The sequence below is a fragment of the Carassius auratus genome, chromosome 16, assembly GCF_003368295.1.
Source record: "Carassius auratus strain Wakin chromosome 16, ASM336829v1, whole genome shotgun sequence".
NCBI classification, from domain to species: Eukaryota; Metazoa; Chordata; class Actinopteri; order Cypriniformes; family Cyprinidae; genus Carassius; species Carassius auratus.
Genome location: NC_039258.1, coordinates 15,907,012 through 15,927,041, shown reverse-complemented (window position 1 = coordinate 15,927,041; position 20,030 = coordinate 15,907,012). Strand labels below are relative to the sequence as shown.

At 39.6% G+C, this 20,030-nt stretch overlaps 1 protein-coding gene across 1 annotated transcript; it reads right to left on the bottom strand.

Moving 5' to 3' along the window:
• Window positions 1-1,591: 1,591 nt before the first annotated feature.
• On the bottom strand, window positions 1,592-3,086 carry LOC113116835 (C-type mannose receptor 2-like). Its single transcript, XM_026285159.1, has 4 exons — window positions 2,906-3,086; window positions 2,443-2,754; window positions 2,155-2,217; window positions 1,592-1,881 (listed from the first exon to the last, which is right to left on the bottom strand). The coding sequence occupies exons 1-4, from the start codon at window positions 2,970-2,972 to the stop codon at window positions 1,766-1,768; spliced, it is 558 nt and encodes a 185-aa protein (XP_026140944.1). The 5' UTR covers window positions 2,973-3,086; the 3' UTR covers window positions 1,592-1,765.
• Between the last annotated feature and the right edge of the window lie 16,944 nt (window positions 3,087-20,030).

The following is a 20,030-nucleotide window of genomic DNA, read 5'->3' as shown; positions in this document are numbered from 1 at the left end:
TTTAATATTTAGGCATGTACTTTAGGCAAATATTACTGTTATTGACAATTTACAACATTTACAATTATTACATTAGTCCTGCTTATTTCTTGTATTGTCATTCTGCTACTTGATTTTAGTTACATACGTATAATGAGCTCTTCTGCTTGCCAGTTTTTGCTTCTTCCTAGTAACTGTACAATATGGTTCCATTAATTATGCAGAAATAAAGATAATTATATTTTTTATACAGCAGGACAATGTTTATGTTGGCACTTAATTTGTTGTTGGAAATAGTAATGTACTGGATGCCTTTATCAAAACTGATCTACAGAAAATGTAAACCTGGAGCTTTCTTTGCTGAATGGAAAATAAATGGCTTATGATTAAATGGCTTATGATTATGAATGGCTTATGTCTTGATTATTAATTGACTGATTTGATTATTAATAGATATTATATGGTAGAAATGTTTAAGCTCATATTGAGGCATTGTTATTAAGATCACTTCTGTAATTTAGAGGAGACAAATGTGAGAGTGATTTTATTTTATTTCTTAATCTATGTACATATATATGCAACTTGAATATGCATATATATATATATATATATATATATATATATATATATGTGTGTGTGTGTGTGTGTGTGTGTGTGTGTGTGTGTGTGAGAGAGAGAGAGAGTTTGTGTCTGTGTGTGTACAACACAATAAAAATCTGTCTTTCAGTCGCTCCTCTTTTGTGGTTAGGAAACATCTGTGCATAACTGGCAGATAAAATTAAGTCTTTCACTCTCTGGCCTCCCGACCCAACGGTGCCCTCCAGTGGACTCCATAGCTCCTGACAGCTCACACTCCTCATAACCACGTGGCCCATGACCAGGCGCCCAGTTCTGATAGCAGCCCGCTTCTCTGTTCTTTATCCAGAACCAGAAGTCGAAGGTGCAGGTGTAATGGAGACCCAGCCATACATGAGAAGTGGAAGCCTGGGTGGCTTTTCTTGCTGCCCTGTTCTGAAGCTCCTCACTGTGAATGGAGACCAGGTCCACGTGGTGCTTTCTGCAGTAACTCGCAGCTTCGGTCCATGTCAGTTTCTCATGCACCAGAATCATGTTATCTTTGGGACAGTTTGGCAAAAAAAAAAAGGAAATGTTATAACAGTCCAGATAACCCACAACAAACATTTTATAAACATTACTGAAAGAATGTTTGTTTATGCCAAAACATTTGGTAACAATTTATTTAGAAATTGTATTCTACTAACCTTAACACTAAGCTAACGGTTTACTAACACTCTGATGAGAGTTAGTTGACATTTACTGCAGCAAAGGTACTTATAGTCAACAGGGGACCATCAAAACGAAGTGTAACCAAACGTTAGCCAAAGCTCTGAGAACATTCCCTGTGAGTTGGGTTTATACACTGTTTTACAGACTTTTGGAAAAATGTGTCTGCTCAGTACATAACACATCTAAGAGGTGCATTAATACACTAAAGGAGGGCTCGATAATAAGGATATGCATTTCAGTACTGTTGACGGAACTGCCTTTCAGGCCAGATTCATTGTTCTTGTACATCCTTTTTTGCCATTGACATGTAAATGTTTGGTTTTTATGTTATGTATACATGGCTGTTTCAAATTCTGCTGATTTGAAATGTTATCTAGCAGGCTAATAATGCTTTTGTGGCGAGGACAGTGGAATGTAATAATACGTCCTATAAACAATGTAGGCCAACTTTTGCATAAATTCAAATAAGAAAAACTAACAAACATTCACAGTGAGCGAATCACTCACCTTGCTCTGCACCTGTAGTGAGTATTTGTATTGTCTGACTGCTTGTATTTTCCACCTTGGTTGTATTTTGAAGTAGTTTGTACTGAGTTGTTGCTGATCCAGGAACAGCTGAGAACATTTTTGATTAATACATTGCATAATTATTATGAATGTGGACAATGTAAATATATGTATAAACAATCATAAATCTTTGCCTCAACATCATGCATTTACAATCCTTTAAACTGTTGATTATCCCTTACATGTAGAATGTTCTTTAAGAAGCTAAACAAAAAGATCAAGTCTTTTCTTTTCTTTTAAACTAGCTGCTGCTGATTTTATTATTCTAGCCATTCTCATGTCACATTTTAGTTTTAAGAGGATGAAAGTGAGGCAAATTACATTTGAGAGATGAATTTGGATTCTGTCTGGTTGTTGGTGCTGGTTTAGTGGTTGGTTTAAGATCTGTAAAGGAGGCAGAATTTAGAAATATTACATACATAGTTACAGTAAATTGAATATGTCTCATCAATAGTCTTATTTTACAATTGATGAAAACCAAGCATGTATAATTCGTGTATAATTAAGGACATTAATAATTAAATTTGCTAGAATAGACAATGGGTTTGTATGTGATATATTCAAATGTAGTCTGTCACCATCTGTGTAGATTTAAATGCTATGACGCACCACCATGACAGATGAAGGGCAGAGTGGTGTTACACTGAACATCATTCCATCTCCCTGTTTGGTTCACCATCACTACAGTACAGTTGTGGAGTCTTTCAATTGGCTTCAGCAGGCTGAAATTCCAGAAACGAAATGAAATGTTGCTCTGATCTGACCACGACCAGAAGTCCTTAAATAGTCCAATCCATACGTCACCAACAGTATTGTTTGTGCAGGTTCTGACATTGGCTAAATCTGTGTGGAATGTTCTGCAATATTCTTGGGCCTCCTTCCAGGAACTGTTCTTCTCAATCAGGATATACTTTTTACTGGCTACAGACAAACAACAAGCAAAAGTTAAAAATGGCACGTAATATTTATATGTGTAATGGTAGTTACAAAACCAGTGGGAAGAGTACGTCACAGAATTATTGTGTAATATATTTCAATGTTAATGCTAAATAGTTTCAAAAGAAAATCTTACCATTAAAGCATACAAATTGTTTTTGGGAGTCACAGTCATCATTAAACCATTTCCAATTGTTGTCCATTGCAGCACACGCCCCATTATTAGTTATATTCTTTCTGTTTTTGAATATCTCTGTATTGTATAAACTGTCTGACAGGGTCCAGTGCCATTTGAAATTATCACTTCTATAAAGTCCAATATATCATTAGGAATGGTTTTGAGCAAGACATTCAACTCTTTTGCATTTTTTACAGGTGCCAGGTCAGTGTACATCTCACGGCAGAATCTCTGAGCCTCAGTCCAGTTCTTTCTGATATTTATGAAGTGATACTGCTGAGATATTTGGCTTGAAGTGAAGGACAAAAGCCCTGAGGAGAAAATAGGATAAAAATGGATGAATTAATGCCTTAAAAAGAAAATGCAAAATTACAGAAGCAGTTGGTATTAAGTCGGTATTAAAAAAGCTTACCTAAGCCAGCGAGGAGTGTGAACAGCATGATGGTGCAGCATTCATGGAAATGACACCCTGTGTGTGTTAAAGCATATTACATTTCTCATTATAATCTTTCCCTTTAAAATAACAGATCTAGATATGCAAATGAAAACCACATTTGTGTACCTGCTACTGAATGCCGGAAGGGCAAAAGCTCAGATTTCTTTGATCCTCTATTGAAAAAGTACCTTATTATAGCCTAAAATATTTGAATACTTGTCATTTGAATACTTACTTGCTGGGATAAATATACATCTGTGAGAAGGTCTAAAACCGCAGCTTTGACAATTAGCATTATGCTGTGCAACAATCTTTTTGAGCAATTATTATATTTTATTTGTATAAGTACACCATTGTTGTACTTATACATATAAAATATAATAATTACAGTACATTACATGCAGTTGTCTGCTTTTATATTAATAGAGTGGGGGAACTATGACGTCACTTTGTGTGTGGATTGGCTGTTAGCATCGCACTGGTTCCCCCCCAAAAAAGCTAATAGGATTTTCATAGGCTTTTGGATTATTGCAAAAAATAAACTCTGTTTTCAATCATAATTTATGAAATTTACACATTATATCCATCAAGATAATTTTCACAAAATAATTTAATTTTTTATTCATTTTAAAGCCAAAACGAAAGCGTCAGAACTTAAAAGCTAAACGTAAGCTATAAACAAATTACATCTCCATGGTCACTCGCCTTCAACATCACCACCATCATGGTGGATTCCCACAAATTTTCAAACTTATTTTTAACACGTAGCATTCGGACCAATCAGACAAACAACTATTTGTTAGATTTAACAAATAATATCTAACGCCCCTCATCTAACCAAAGGGTCTATGGACCCTTCCCCAAAAATGCAACTAACACCTCAAAAAGGCAGAACAGGTCTCTGGTTCCATGGCAACCAAAGACACACTGTCTGATAACAATTGTTTTATGGCTCAAAGGAATGCGAGCAGAGCAGCCCTTACACAAGTCTCTTTAAAACAGTGTAAGGGAAACAGATTAATTTTAGCTCAAAGGGAATAATTTAAGTTGGCCAGCGATTTATTGAACAAGACGTTGCAACTCTGCAATGGATATTAAAATCCAAAAATATAGTGAAAACACTATTAATTAGCACAGTAACAAGATCGGCAGTGTAAGACATTGTGACGAGTGGAGCAGGTGTCGCTCATTTCCCAATCTCTCCACTGGCCTCGCTCCGTTCCCACGGCTCTCGGCCCCACCCACTCGTCACAGACATTAACTTGTAAGCACGAAACATGAGATGCTTATCTTTTCAAATATAAGTAAGGCTTTATTGGATAAATCTAAGACATATAAACTAATCTAACACATGAACACACATATTCACGCATTCATACAAGTTGCAGGGAGAAAGTGAGGAAAGAATGAGTTTAGGAGAATGAAAATGTGAGATCCCAAGTTTAAACACATATGTGCAATTGCATAGACCTGAACAACTGTGAATCACTTAATTAACCCTCGAATTGAGTTCTTCAATAAGGTTAAAATGTATATTAAATGCACCAGTTCAGAATCTGGATGTACTTGAACTTGTTTAGTGGGTTCCCTTTGTTGTCATCCTTGTTGAAAAGGGGTTTCCTGAGGTTGTTGATAGGCTGGAAGTTCAGTAGTCATTGAAGTGACATCTTTGGAAGCCAATGGTTGGGCGTTGGCTGACGATGCAGAATTGTGGGCTGGTTGAAGTTTTAGACGGGCACTCGAGGTTGGACTCGGAGACATGGCATTTGGCAAAAGAGTAGAAGTAAAATTTGATAAGACTAGGTGGTGTTTCTTCTCATCATGGCTAAGTAGCAGTGAGCGTGCAGGCCAAAACACGCTGGAAGTGTACTCAAAGAACGCAAAAAGTAATGCTAAAAAGCTAAAGAGCTAAAAGGCAAAAAGCAGACATGACTGAAAACAAAAGTTAAAAGCAAAAGCTAAGAGCTAAAACTAAGAGCTAAAACTAAAAGCAAAATCTTGATGGTGTCCTGAGTATTTAACCAGGCTGTGGGGCACCTCCCGAATGGTGTCTTAACTAATTATAAAGTGTCTTTGATCGGGGCATTGTATATTTCTTCCCCATTCATAAATCAAATGTTATCTTATCAATCACATGGTCCAAAATTTAAAGGACAGGGCAACGCTGATGTAAGCTTGGGACACTTGTGATCGGTTATGAGGGTGAACTTATGGCTGAGTAGGTAGTAGCGGAGCTCCAGGACTGCCTACTTCACCGCCAGAGCTTCCTTTTACACAGTTGAATATTTTTTCTTGGCCGGGGTCAGCTTCCTGTTAATAAACTGTATGGGATGTTCTTCACCTTCCAGTACTTGAGACAAAACAGCTCCCAATCCAATTTTGGAGGCATCCGTTTGCAGTAGGAAGGAGCAGCTGAAGTTCGGGGCACGTAGGACCAGTTGGAAGTGAGTGCCCGCTTCACCCCCTGGAAGGCCTTTTCAGTGTCCGTGTTCCAGGCTACTCATTCTGACTGCCCCTTCCTGGTCAGGTCTGCCAGAGGGGTGGCTAGAGAGGAGAAGTTAGGGATGAAGCTGCAATAATACCCCGAGGAAGCTTGTACCAGAGTCCTTGTGCAGGGTCTCGGGGTGGCACATACTGCCTCTACCTTTCTCTCCTGGGGTTTTATTAGGCCGTGCCCCACTTGAAACCCCAGGTACTTCACCTCAAAGATTGCAGAGGCATCTGTTGAGAAAACAACATGCCTGGACACTTGCATTTGGGGAACTCCTACCCAAAAAAAGGCAAGGTCTGACCATGGGCTGAAAGTCTGGTGGCAGGACGGGGTGACTGAGACCCGGTGAGTGCTGTGTTGCCGTGGCCATCTTGGGATAAGGTCGTGAAGCTAACACTGAAGCAGTCTCATATGAAGCAATCCGAGCAGCGTGACTGCGGCAGTGGATGTCATATGCCCCAGGAGCCTCTGAAACTGTTTCAGTGGGACCACCCTCCCGCGCTGAAATGACTCAGGCAGTTCAGCATCTGCTGGACATGCTCTACATAGAGGCATGCTGTTAGTTTGACTGAATCCAGTGTTTCTGTGTCAACATCCTGAACAGGAGCCTGTGAAGGGCTCGGTTCAGAATGCGCAGGTCAAGGATTGGTCATAGCCCACTGCCTTTCTTGGGTACAATGAAGTGAGGGCTGTACAACCCCATCTTCACATCGGCTGGAGGAACTGGCTGTATCGCATCCTTCGCCAGCAACACTTACCTGGCTCCACGGTTGGGCAGGGGGTGTGTGTGGAGGAACCAAGTCCTCAAGCCGGGCCCTACAGACCACTGGCGAAAGGAGAGGGAGACAGAAGTGTTGAGGCTGTGTCTCATAGACTGACAACCTTGACCTCTTTGGACCCAGAGAAATAGGAAACTTCTCTTTTGTTGAATGTTTCTTCAAAAAGGGAACAAAATATTCTCCACCCAGTCGTCCTCCAGGGGAAGGAGTGATGCAGTCACCATCTCCTGAAGAGCATGATCCAGAGTCTCCAGAGTGAAGCTTATTAATTAACGCCACAGAAAACCAACAAGCAAATTTTTTGAAAAAGCTTGTAATATTTCATATTCATCATGTCTGTTATGTTAAACAAAACCGGTTATGACATAAAACTTTATGGAACTGATGTGTAAAATATTTCATTTAAAGATGTAATAGTTGCTCAAGGAAATCTTACCATTAAAACATACAAAAGTGCCTTTGTAAGTCACAGCTAATTACATGCAATTTCCAATTGTCCTCTACTGAAGCACAGCCATCATTATTATATTAATATATTTAGAAACTGTCTGGCAGTGTCCAGTTGCCATCTGAACACCTTGTATTCATATCTTGATAAAGTCCAATGTAAACATATGAATCAGTTATGGTTTTGAAAAAAAACTGTTCATCTCTTCTTAATTTTTCACAGTTGCCAGGTCAGTGTACATCTCACGGCAGAATTGGCAAGTGAAAACCACACTTGTGTTCCTGCTACTGAATGCAGAAAGGGAAACAAAACACAAAGAGTTATTTGATCCTTCATTGTAAACTACCTCATAACAGTCCAAAATAAATTTATTTTGAGTATTCACTTCCTATGAAACATTTAAATGCTTCTGTGGGAAGGTCTAAAACCACAGCTTTGTCACAGAAGAGGCTTTATGCAAATATGTAACTCTAATTTTAGCAAAAGCAGGGGAGTTGACGTGCTTGAACATAAGAGTGTACCTGTTTAGGAGGCAAGTTTGAAGGATAAAAATGATTGTGTGAATCAAAACTTGATGTGGACTAGTGTCTGTGAATATTAAGCCAAAAATTTAATATACAATCAAACCAAAATTTATTCAGACACCTTCAACATTTCCCACTTTATCACAGTTTATTTGCTATAGTTTAAAAATGGTAATACAATAAGAGAAGAACTCAGAGTTAATGAGTTAACTGTATAAGAATAATAAAAAGTCAGATAACTTTGATAGGAAGGTATGTACTGGATTACAATCAACCAAAACTTCAGAAATCTGTATGACAATATTTACACCACTCTCAATAATTTGTTGACAAATTACCAAGCAATGCTTAAGTTTGTTCAGTCTGTGGTGTGAAAATATAAGCAAAACATGGTGAGGTTAAAGTGTCAGAAGAATTTTTGTTCCCAATTTTTTTTTAAATGTCTTTTTTTATGACTTTCACTAGTAGTCCGTTGTATGAAGAATTTTTTGGGTATAATGTGTCACAGTTCATTTATTTTTACTTACATACATGAATTATAGTGTCCTGTCTGGAATTACATTTGTTTCAATAATAATGAACAAAACTTTATAAAACTGAACGTAACTTTTTCAGAAACTATCAAAAATATGGCATTACAAAAGATGAAACACACAATGAAAATGAAAAAAAAATCAACACAGCACAAATTTAACAAGCTCTTCAAATATGCTTAATTCTTTGTTAATGTTTTTCAAAGATTAATTTTCGCTAATTGTGGATTCTAAATTCATTGCCACAGATTTCGCTTACATTTCGCAGTTTTTCGCTTGGTGTTTTGACACAAACCTCTAGTGGGGGGCGGGCTTAACAGTGATCTACTCTGATTGTATAGTGAGCTTTTGATGGACATGTGCTCTCTGACCGGGAAGTACAGATGCCACTCAGTGGCGTGCATATTGGAAAGCTCTCGCGGTGATTAAATCTGGTCTCTACCGCAAAAAATTCATGTCGGTCATGTCATACACTCAGAAACTTTGGGATGATATTGGTGTGTTTGTCAAGTGTAAGATTTTGCCAGGCTTCTCAGTACATGTGTAAAACATTATATTTGGGTATTATGACTCTGACCCCAAAAATGAAAATAACAGTTTTGTTATTAATTAAAAAACATTCCTAAACATTCCACATTTACAAATGCAAATTATCCTACTTTAATGGATATAGTGGATAATATGTGATGTATGTTTATACCTTTGTATGTTTTTGTTCTCTGCATTAATAAAAAAACAAAAACAAAAAAACAACAAAAAAAAAAACAAAAAAAAAACTCTCGAGGTGATTTGTATGCAATACGTCGTGCCTTTTGTTACTAAATATATAAATAATATTTGACCTTCGATCGTCTCAGTAAAGATGAGCTTTCAGGAGACAGAGACATGGAGCGGCATCATCTTCCTCCTCCGCTTGTCCTTCAAGGCAGCTTGAAGTAAGCTTGTGTTACTGAAGTAACATCGATACAAGTTTTTCATGTTACAGTGTGCTACAGTTTGCTGTGGGTTATTATTGTCATTCAGTAACACAAGCTTACTTCAAGCTGCCTTGAAGGACAAGAGCTCAACTTTACAGACTGAGACGATCGAAGGTCAAATATTATTTACATATTTAGTAATACAAATCACAATCACGAGAGCTTTCCAATATGTGCCCCACTGAGTGGCGTCTGTACTTCCCGGTCAGAGAGCACCTGTCCATCAAAAGCTCACTATCCAATCAGAGTAGATCACTGTTAAGCCCTCCCCCACGAGAGGTTTGTGTCAAAACACCAAACGAAAAACTGCTAAATGTAAGCAAAATCTGTGGCAATGAATTCAGAATACACGATTAGCGAAAATGAATCTTTGAAAAACATTAACAAAGAATGAAGCATATCTGAAGAGCCTGTTAAATTTGTGCGACTAAGTTCACTTTTTTTTCATTTTCATTGTTTTTTTCTTATTTTGTAATGCCATATTTTTGATAGTTTCTGAAAAAGTTACGTTCAGTTTTATAAAGTTTCGTTCATTTTTATTGAAACAAATGTAATTCCATAGTCCTGCACCTACTTGTAAAAACAATATATATGCATCTGGTGTCTGTATAATTTTTGGTTTGAGTGTATTAATTCTTGTTAAAGCTACAATGTAATTCAGTTGAGAGCAGTGAGTGGTTTCCTTTCATTTTATTGGATTAACATTACAGCAGATAGTAGCTAAATTAGGTGTGGTCACTTTAAGAGGCAATGAATGCATCCAATATAATTCACATCCAATTTTTTTTCTCAACTTTTTACTTTCACTTAAGACATAACCAACAGGTTATGTATATGTATGTATGTATGTATTGTATGTATATGTCGGTACAATAACCAAAAGAAGCAAATTCGGTGTTCAAGCATTTAGAGATGCATCTCTCTGCGTGAGCCCCGAACACCAGAACGCCGCGGGTGCTGAATTCTTTGTCGAAAAGCAAAGCTTGGTTCAGTGTTGCTGTCTGTGAGACGCCGCTCTCTACGTGTGCACCGTACATAGCGCACGAGTAACCAATTACTCAGTTGAGCTTTTCCGCAACTTGTGTTTGAATGCTTTAAACTTTTGAATGTTTAAATTGGCAAGTGGCAAGGCTTAAAAGCACATAAAAATTATAAGCTTTTGTGATGACACGCAGCAGTGGCCTGTCAACTGTCTTGGTCATCTTTTTAGGCTGGCATCTTATAGAAATATAGTTTTATAATTGAGCAGCATTAGTTCAGTCAGGCCACAGAGGCATAGGCTGCAACCAGCTGATGCAGTCAGTTGTCAAATAGCTACAATCACTACCATTCTCCTATTAGACACGGGACATATATATGTGGCACTACTGCTCAGTAAGTATGTTCAAATGGCTTGCAAGGCTCAAACTGCTTGCAAGAGCTATCGCTTGCTCAGGAACTAATCAGATGGCGAATCCATCTCCATCGGAAGCATTAAATCAGGATTTTTTGACAGGATTCCCACAGAGTATATCACCAGATTTCAAGTCATGAAATTAAACGAATTCGCCGCATTATTTGTCAAGTGATGGATTGAATGTGATCTCAGCAAACATGGCTTCTCGCAATTGATATAGACACTTTACCCATGATTCATCGCCAAATTTGTACTAATACGACTGCACCAACAACTTTACATGAGATCTGCTTCCCCACTGGAAGAAGCAAGATACTCAAGAAGAATCAAAGCATCCACAAGCAATTGGTCATTTCACCTTTAATTAATCTCTGGACATCTTCATGAAGCTAAGCAAAGTTTCTTTCATTTTTATTGCCTAGTATTATGTTGGCGAACATGCTTCAGACATTGCTCATTGTCCAAGGCTAATTGTTCAGTTATGTTTGCAAGGCACAATATCATATTACCACACCGGTAACACTACCAGTTAAATTTACCAATGAGTCTTGTTAATCTGTTGTCAAGGCTGTCGATATGAATGGGCTGCTGCTTCAGGCTCATCTATTGGGGACGCTTTAATTAAACATCCAACTATTTACAACACACTGTGTTTAAATCAGTGATATGCTTTGCTCAAGCTAACTAGTGTATCGATAAAGTGCCTGATACTTAAATGTACAGATCATAAATTTTGCTCATATCAATGCTAAGCATTATCTGGACAAGGGCTAATGCTGTTGCCTAAATTCTAGTATTGACCACATGCTGTACTGCTTTAAAAGGGCATGTTGATCTTTTTAGCTGTTATAAAAGAGCACCCTTCACTACTTCTGTTGTTCTGTAAGGGAATGCTGCCCCACTCTATGCACTTCAGAAGGTCTTTGCTTAAAGCAATTATGGGACTGCTTTCTTGTTGAGGCTTATCTAGTGTCCAATATCATATTGTGCTAGACCTGCCATTGCATAAACGGAATTTATGCTTTTGACTGGCTCCACTTGCGAGCCTCCACTGACTGCGTGCGCATCTTACCAAATGGTCAAGGTTTTATACTTGTCGCGTTCGCCGTCGTACAGGGTCATACGGGTGCTTGAAATCCTTGGAAATGCTCGAATATTAGTGCAGGGTTTTCAAGGTTTAAAAAATAAATAAATAAAAAATGCTTGGATTTAGATAAAGTAAGTACATTTTATTTATATAGCACATTAAACATAGCAAAGCTATCCAAACAATGTAAAATAAAATTAAAAGAGAGAAGGAAACACAGAAAAGAAGCAAACAACACATATAATACAATGAAACAGCAATGAAGTGAAATAAAAAATGCTAAGAAGGAAAGATATGTTTTCAACCTCAAAAAAGAAGCTAAAATTGGAGTGACATGGTCATATTTCTTTGCACCAGTCAGCAGCCTTGAAGCTGCATTTTGTACTAACTGGGGGCGTGAAAGCGATGACTGAGGAAGACCTGAGTACAGTGAATTACAGTAATCTAAATGAGAAGTAATAAAAGCATGAATAACCTTATCCAAATCCTGCAAAGACAAAAATGGTTTAAGTTTGGAGATGACCCATAATTGGTACAAACTGTTCCTCACGACAGAATTAATTTGCTTGGACAAACATAATTCTGAGTCTATGATAACACCCAGGTTTCTAACCTGTGAGGAAATGGAGGGGAAGTGATTGACCAGCTCCTTAATAATATCCTTTCTTATTCTACTGGATTCTAGAGCTGCCTTTGATACCATGGATCACAATGTTCTTATTTGCCGTTTAGAACATCTCTTGGTTTCCCTAGATTTCCACTCATCTACTTTTTTCCTGCTCCTCCGCATTTACAGATTCGTCAAAGAGGAGCGAACTGTTCAAATCTTTGCCAACTGAACTTGGTTCAACAGCTGGATCTGAACTTGTCAACACAGCCTCCTTTGAATATGGCCTTAGTAAATGCTAGGTTTTTTTGCAATAAAATTTTCATTCTACGTGACTTTCTTATTCGTTAGGATCTGGACATTTTGTTCTTGACTGAGACTTGGATCAGTTCTGGTGAGTTGTCAGCTTTTCAAGAACTTTGTCCACTGAACTGCTGTTTTATTAGTACCCAAAGATCTGCTGGTAGTGGTGGTGGGGTTTCAATGGTTTTTAAACAATCACTTAATATTCAATCAATTTCTGTTCTAACTTTTTCATCGTTTGAAGTACATTGTGTGGCATTACAGTCTAATTCATCTCTGCTGTTCTGTGCTCTCATCTATAGGCCACCTAACTTTGGAAGTACTTTTACTAGTGAGTTTTCTGAATTTGTAACTTCTGTTGCCCTGTTGTATGATCATATGTTGTTTCTGGGTGATTTTAATAAACATCGATTTGAACAATTCACTCCACTTTGACGAATCTGTAAATGCTGAGGAGCAGAAAGAAATAGATGAGTGAAAATCCAGGGAAACCGGGAGATGTAAAGTATACTCCTGTGACCGTCGTGACAGGTGAAGACCCTCCAATCTCATACCATCCAGAGAAAACTTCATAGAAGACTGTATGGAAGATGCAATTGCCCTTCTGATTCTCACAATAACATCACCACGATTACCTCTTTTCCTCCGGTGCTTTCTTAAAGTGAGGAACACAGCATGGTAACCAGTGAGAACACTCCAGCAGATGTTGTTGAACGAGGATTGAGAGTGAGAATGCAGAACGGGACACAATCCACAGTATTCTCCCATACAACTTTTGATATTAAAGCTTGGCGATCGTAGGTGAGCACTGAGACTGCATGCCGGGTTGGTTCATAAAATGCCAAAAGAATGCTTGAAAATGCTGTGCATTGGTTCATAATAATTAGCTTTCTTACTATCATTGTTTTTCATAAAATAAGCAGATCCGCTAGAGTCTACATGTGTGGCTATAGTGTTTTCTTTATTAAATATCAGTCAGAAATGTCTAGAAAATTACAAATTATGGTTAAAGAAGAAGTGGACTCAGTTGCAGGTGCCCAAAAAGGTCAGTTTATTTGACTGGCTTGAATTTCAAAAGGGAGAAAAAATATACAAACAAAAAACTAGCTAACTAACTGACAGAGAGGCAGGGGCACCGTTGAGGCGGGGAACTGGTGGCGCGCTGGTGGCAAGGCGAAGAAGAGCATTGACAGCGATCTGTGATCGCGAGCACGGGAAGGGCTGAAGAGTAGTGCTGCCTGAAAGCAGGAGGAAGAGGGAAAAAACGAAACTAAAGGATGAAAACAAAACTGTGCAGGCCAAATGTGAGATGTGGACAGAGCTAAGACATAAACGAGTACAACACGATCCGACAACAGACAGCACACATGAGGAGACTAAATAGAGAAGGAGTGATTAACATGATGTGGAGCAGGTGATAGTGGCCAATAACAAGATAATAATGAAACAAGAGGGCGGAGACGGGCACCACGGTGACACAGAAGCACAGATCAGCCCGGGAACATGACAAAATCGAGAAATAAATACTTGAGTAGCCCCGTTAATTTTGCTTGGTTTTGTTTTCCATGGGAGAGTGTGCACTTCGAGCATATACGGGTAAACAAAAATTCCCCTGCTCAGTTAAAGTAAAGACTTTTCACTTTAACTAAATCTGAAGACTCGCGATTAAAGTGAAAAGTGAAAATGAATGAAAAGTGTTATTGTGGTATACATTTAAGATCGGCCCACAATGCATACAATCTTTTCTGCTGGCAATTTGCTGATTTTGTTTAGAACAATGCAAATTGCTAATGTGCCTTCAAAAAATCTAAATGATTTACAAAGTAAGGTGTGTGCTTTAAACTAATATAAAAGTATGTATGTAAACAGGTAATTTACCACAGTTGTAAATTGCTGGCAAATGTAAATGTCCTTGGAAGTGCTTGAATTTACTTTGGAAGGTGTAAGAACCTTGGTATACTATTCTCTGAAACAACATGGGGCGACGAGGAGTAATTGTCCTCTCAAACCATCAGGAATCACCAGTGATAAGTTATTGGCTGCATCCGAAACTTAAGGCAACTGACTCACTGCGTATTAGGCAATAGCCCCTTTCCCACTGCGATTCCGGCAAATACACGGGTAATGTTTTCTGGCAGTTGTTCCCGGGTTGCAAGAATTTGCACTTTCACACTGCCAGTGATTACCCAGAATATGTGCATGCATTTACACACAACCCGTAAAGGTCCCGTAAAGACACGTGACATTAGGTCGTGACGTGTAATGTACCAGTCGAAAACTCTAGGCACGTTAACTTTCACTTTAGCTGGTGAACGATCTCAGCTTGGAAATAACTGATCTCTGCTTCATTAAAGGAGGAACTAACTGATCTCTGCTTCATTAAAGTTTGCACATATTTTTTCGTCGCGAACGTTGATCTTCCTTCAAAACACCCAGTAAAAGAGTCGGGCGATAACGTGCATCATCACTATGACACTGCATTAGTTCTGGCTTTTGTTCACACAGTGCTCGTTCCGAGACTGAACCCGGCAATGTTACTAGGTCCCCGACCTGGGACCAATCCCGGGATGTGTTTGCATTCACATAGAAGGTGACCCGGAAATGTTCCGGGTCCAACGTACAGTGTGAAAGGGGCTAATGACTTGCAGACAGCATTGTTTGCACAGAAGGCACCTCATGAACTGATGTTGGACAGGCTTCTGAGGCAGAGTAATGGTCTACAGCATGATCTACAGCTAAATAAATAAAGTTTTGGTGATAACTACCGTGCTTTTCGGACTATAAGCAGCACCTGAGTATAAGTCGCATCAGTCCAAAAATACGTCATGACGAGGAAAAAAACATATATAAGTCGCACTGGACTATAAGTCGCATTTATTTATAGAACCAAGAACCAAGACAAAACATTAACGTCTACAGCCACGGGAGGGCGGCATAGAGCGCCCTCTGCCGGCTGTAAACTCTAATGTTTTCTCTTGGTTCATTTCTCTCGGTTCATGTCAAATTAATTTTGATAAATAAGTCGCACCTGACTATAAGTCGCAGGACCAGCCAAACTATGAAAAAAAGTGCGACTTAAAGTCTGGAAAATACAGTAAGTGGATATTTCGTACAAAATGTACATTTACAAAAAACAAATAATAAAAATTACAATCGACTGCAACTCAGACGCCATTTTTATTTTTGGCTTAACAGTCACATAATTGAATGCAGAGGATTATGGGATATCAAAGGCAGCGAGGATACATCTATCTAAAAAAAAAAAAAACGGCCAGATGAAGGCATCTCAGGAGACAAGATCTGAATCTAACATTGAATTCGGACATCCTTGATGCCTTCCAACCTTGGGATGCATCTTCCGAAGGAAGTTTTTTTTTTTCAGATGCAGCCATCGGTTTCCCCACACCACATTTCTCAGCCCTTAGAACATTTCAACTCACGAGATGTGGTATAGACCCCGTACTTTATACCAGCCATTCATTCCGCATAGGTGCAGCAACCACCGCAGCTTCAACAGTCTCCATACCCATGCTCAAGCAATGGGTTGATGGTCATCATCAGTGTATCAACGATGCATAAGGCCTACAACTCAGGATGTCATATTAGTGCAAAAGCTTGAGTGGCGTAGTGTGGTTTCTTCGGCCACTTATCAGGAGCGTGCAAAAGGAAGGATGGTTCTTTATGCCATCTGCTGGGTCCAGAAAGCTCTAGAAGCTTTTATCCTCTTGTCAAGTCATAAGACGGGTTATTGAGTAAATTATCATAACGCCATGATTGCAGATTTGTTATCTCCTGTATTTCTGATACAAGAGTTCCCACAAGTACTTTAAACTTGCATGATTCTGATTGTAGCAATTAAAGAACAGTTGTAGGGTTGATACTGATCTGAGGTGTTGTAAGAATAAAGAAAATTGCATCTGGTTGTATGTGGCATGATAAAACCCAAAAGTTCATAATGACTTGCTAATATCTTATCAAATGTGTCAGTGTCAAGTGCTTAATAGGGTGGTATCAGTCCTGGAATTCCAAAAGAGTCTGAATGTGGGCTCTTGAGGATCACATCAATTGTGTTCCAGCCACAGTTCCATGTCTCAAGATCTAACATTAGTTAGTAACTGAGCCACAACTGATGAGCAATTACTAGCCACATGCTAGCACTGCATGTTAGTAATCCACTCTAGTCTGGGCTGCTGCAGCTATAGGTTGGCTATCCAGACAATTTTCAACATAGAAACTGGATTCAACTGATTGGATTATGACAGTGGTGCTCCATGGGTGTTGTTTGATGTTGTTGATGAAATTGAGGAAATTGAGGAAAACCCAAATGAGGAAAGGTCCGAGGCTTGGTCCTGGCAGGAGCTGTTCATTGAGAGAAGTGCCCTTTTATACTGGTGCTGGTCATACAATTAGAATATCATCTAAAAGTTGATTTATTTCACTTATTCCATTCAAAAAGTGAAACTTGTATATCATATTCATTCATTACATACATATCACATCTTCCTCTTCACAATACCCCATAGATTTTCTATGGGGTTAAGGTCAGGTGAGTTTGCTGGCCAATTGAGAACAGGGATACCATGGTCCTAAAACCAGGTACTGGTAGCTTTGGCACTGTGTGTAGGTGCCAAGTCCTGTTGGAAAATGAAATCTGTATCTCCATATAGTTGGTCAGCAGCAGGAAGCATGAAGTGATCTTAAACTTCCTGGCATACAGCTGTGTTGACCTTGGACCTCAGAAAACACAGTGGACCAACACCAGCATATGACATGGCACCCCAAACCATCACTGACTATGGAAACTTTACACTGGATCTCAAGCAACATGGACTGTGTGCCTCTCCTCTCTTCCTCCAGACTCTGGGACTCTGATTTTCAAAGGAAATGCAAAATTTACTTTAATCAGAGAACATAACTTTGGATCACTCAGCAGCAGTCCAGTCCTTTTTGTCTTTAGCCCAGGTGAGATGCTTCTGATGCTGTCTGTTATTCAAGAGTGACTTGACACAAGGAATGTGACAGCTGAAACCCATGTCTTGCATACGTCTGTGCCTGGTGGTTCTTGAAGCGCTGACTCCAGCTGCAGTTCACTCTTTGTGAATCTCCCCCACATTTTTGAATGGGTTTTGTTTCCCAATCCTAACCAGGGTGCGGTTATCTCTATTGCTTGTACACTATTTTTCTACCACAGCTTTGCCTCTCTATTGAAGTGCTTGGACACAGAGTGTGAACAGCCAGCCTCTTTTGCTATTACATTTTGTGTCTTGCCCTCATTGTGCAAGGTGTCAATGGTCGTCTTATGGACAACTGTCTAGTCAGCAGTCTTCCCCATGATTGTGTAGCCTACAGAACTAGACTGAGAGACCATTTAAAGGCCTTTGCAGGTGTTTTGAGTTAATTAGCTGATTAGAGTGTGGCACCAGGTGTCTTCAATAGTGAACCTTTTCACAATATTCACATTTTCTGAGGTACTGAATTTGTGATTTTCCTTAGTTGTCAGTAATAATCATCAAAATTAAAAGAAAAAGAGCCCAGCCTAGTTTTGTATAAACTGCAACTGGCCCTACCTGACTGTCTACATGAACGGTCTTTACCACAGTGAAGCTTGTGCTATTATCTGAGCCAATCAACAACAGGGGCTGAACATTCTTATATGACTTCATGGGAATACCTCTTAAGTGGACATGCATTGAAGAGCCTTGACTAGGTAGTTCTGTTCCACAAGATCTAAACCATCGACAGTGAAGGCATTTTGGATTTTGTATCTGACTCATGGATTAATCTTTGAGGACACATCAAAGGTAACAACTGAGCCAGCTAGGATTGTGACATTTGGACAAATTGTGAGTAAGGCTAGAATTTCTTCTTTCCCTTCTAGCTATAGCTTTTAAACAGCAGTAAGTAACAACATGGTATGCTCAGCACTATCATCCAATATTGCAAAGGTCTGAATCATTCTGTTCTTATTATGCAAAAGCACTGGCACTAATTTCAATACTATTTTACCCAAAGGGCTCATAGTTGCAAGGTAGATCCTAATATACAATGCAGTGGTTGGCTTAACCCTGGCTCGCTGTTCGGCACCTCCATGGAGTGTATTACATGGGGTTTCTTTAGGTTACAGCTTTCTCTGGATGATGGGGAACGACTGCACTCCAGCATTGTTTCACTTTCACATTGAGTACAGCTGTTATTTCACTCTGCTCTAACTGATGAGGCTGTGGCAACTGTAGTGTTGGTGTGAAATATGTTTCATGAGTTCACATCTACATATATTAATACCGTAAGTTTATGCGTATTTGGCGTGCTGTCCGGGTGGAGGGCTCCGAGCTCGGGATGTGGCCCGAACCCAGAGTACTCCCCCCGGTTGTGGTAAGAGTAGATGGATCTATAAGTGAGGAGAAATGGGGTGGAGGAGGGATGCTGAAAACTGTCAATGAACAGAGGTAGGTTCTGCTGTTATTTATACCTTGTCATGAGTTGTTTACTGATTGGTCTCCACTTGTGTTAATCAGGTTAATGAACTGCGACTGTTCCTCCCGAACTTTGTTATAAAACAGCATTTCACGAGGTGACATCTACGTATATTAATACCGTAAGTTTATGCGTATTTGGCGTGCTGTCCGGGTGGAGGGCTCCGAGCTCGGGATGTGGCCCGAACCCAGAGTACTCCCCCCAAAACAAGAGAGCAAAAGGACAGCCACCGGACTACGAACCCCCCAAAACGCAGAGATTTGGCGGGCTGACATTTTTAGAAGTATGGTCGTTTGACCAGGAGATCTCGCGTTGCCTCTGGCAGAAGCAGAGGAGCAGGCAGGTCCTGTTCGTTAATAGTTGAGGAAGAAGCAGTTACAATGTCGGGAAGACAGGCTCCACCGTCTGCCTGCGAGGTGTAATGATATATTGACTAGATGCGTAATGTGTCCGCTGGGAGGCTTAGGCTCGCTGGACAGATAGAGGAAACAAATTATATTCCTGCATCCGCTGGAAGACTGGCTCGCTGGACGAAGAACAGAAAGAGATGGATGCATACTGCGTCCACTGGGAGACTGAGGCTCGCTGGACAGGTAGAGGAAATAAATAGGTATTTACTGCGTCCGCTGAGAGACTAGTGCTCGCTGGACAGACAGAGGAAACAAATAGGTATTTACAGTGTCCGCTGGGAGACTGAGGCTCACTGGACAGGTAGAGGAAAAATAGATATTTACTGCATCCGCTGAGAGACTAGTGCTCGCTGGACAGACAGAGAAACAAATAGATATTACTGCGTCCGCTGGGAGGCTGAGGCTCGCTGGACAGACAGGGGAAACCAATAGATATTTCTGTGTCCACTGGGAGACTAGTGCTCGCTGGACAGACAGAGGAAACAAATAGGTATTTACAGTGTCCGCTGGGAGACTGAGGCTCACTGGACAGGTAGAGGAAAAATAGATATTTACTGCATCCGCTGAGAGACTAGTGCTCGCTGGACAGACAGAGAAACAAATAGATATTACTGCGTC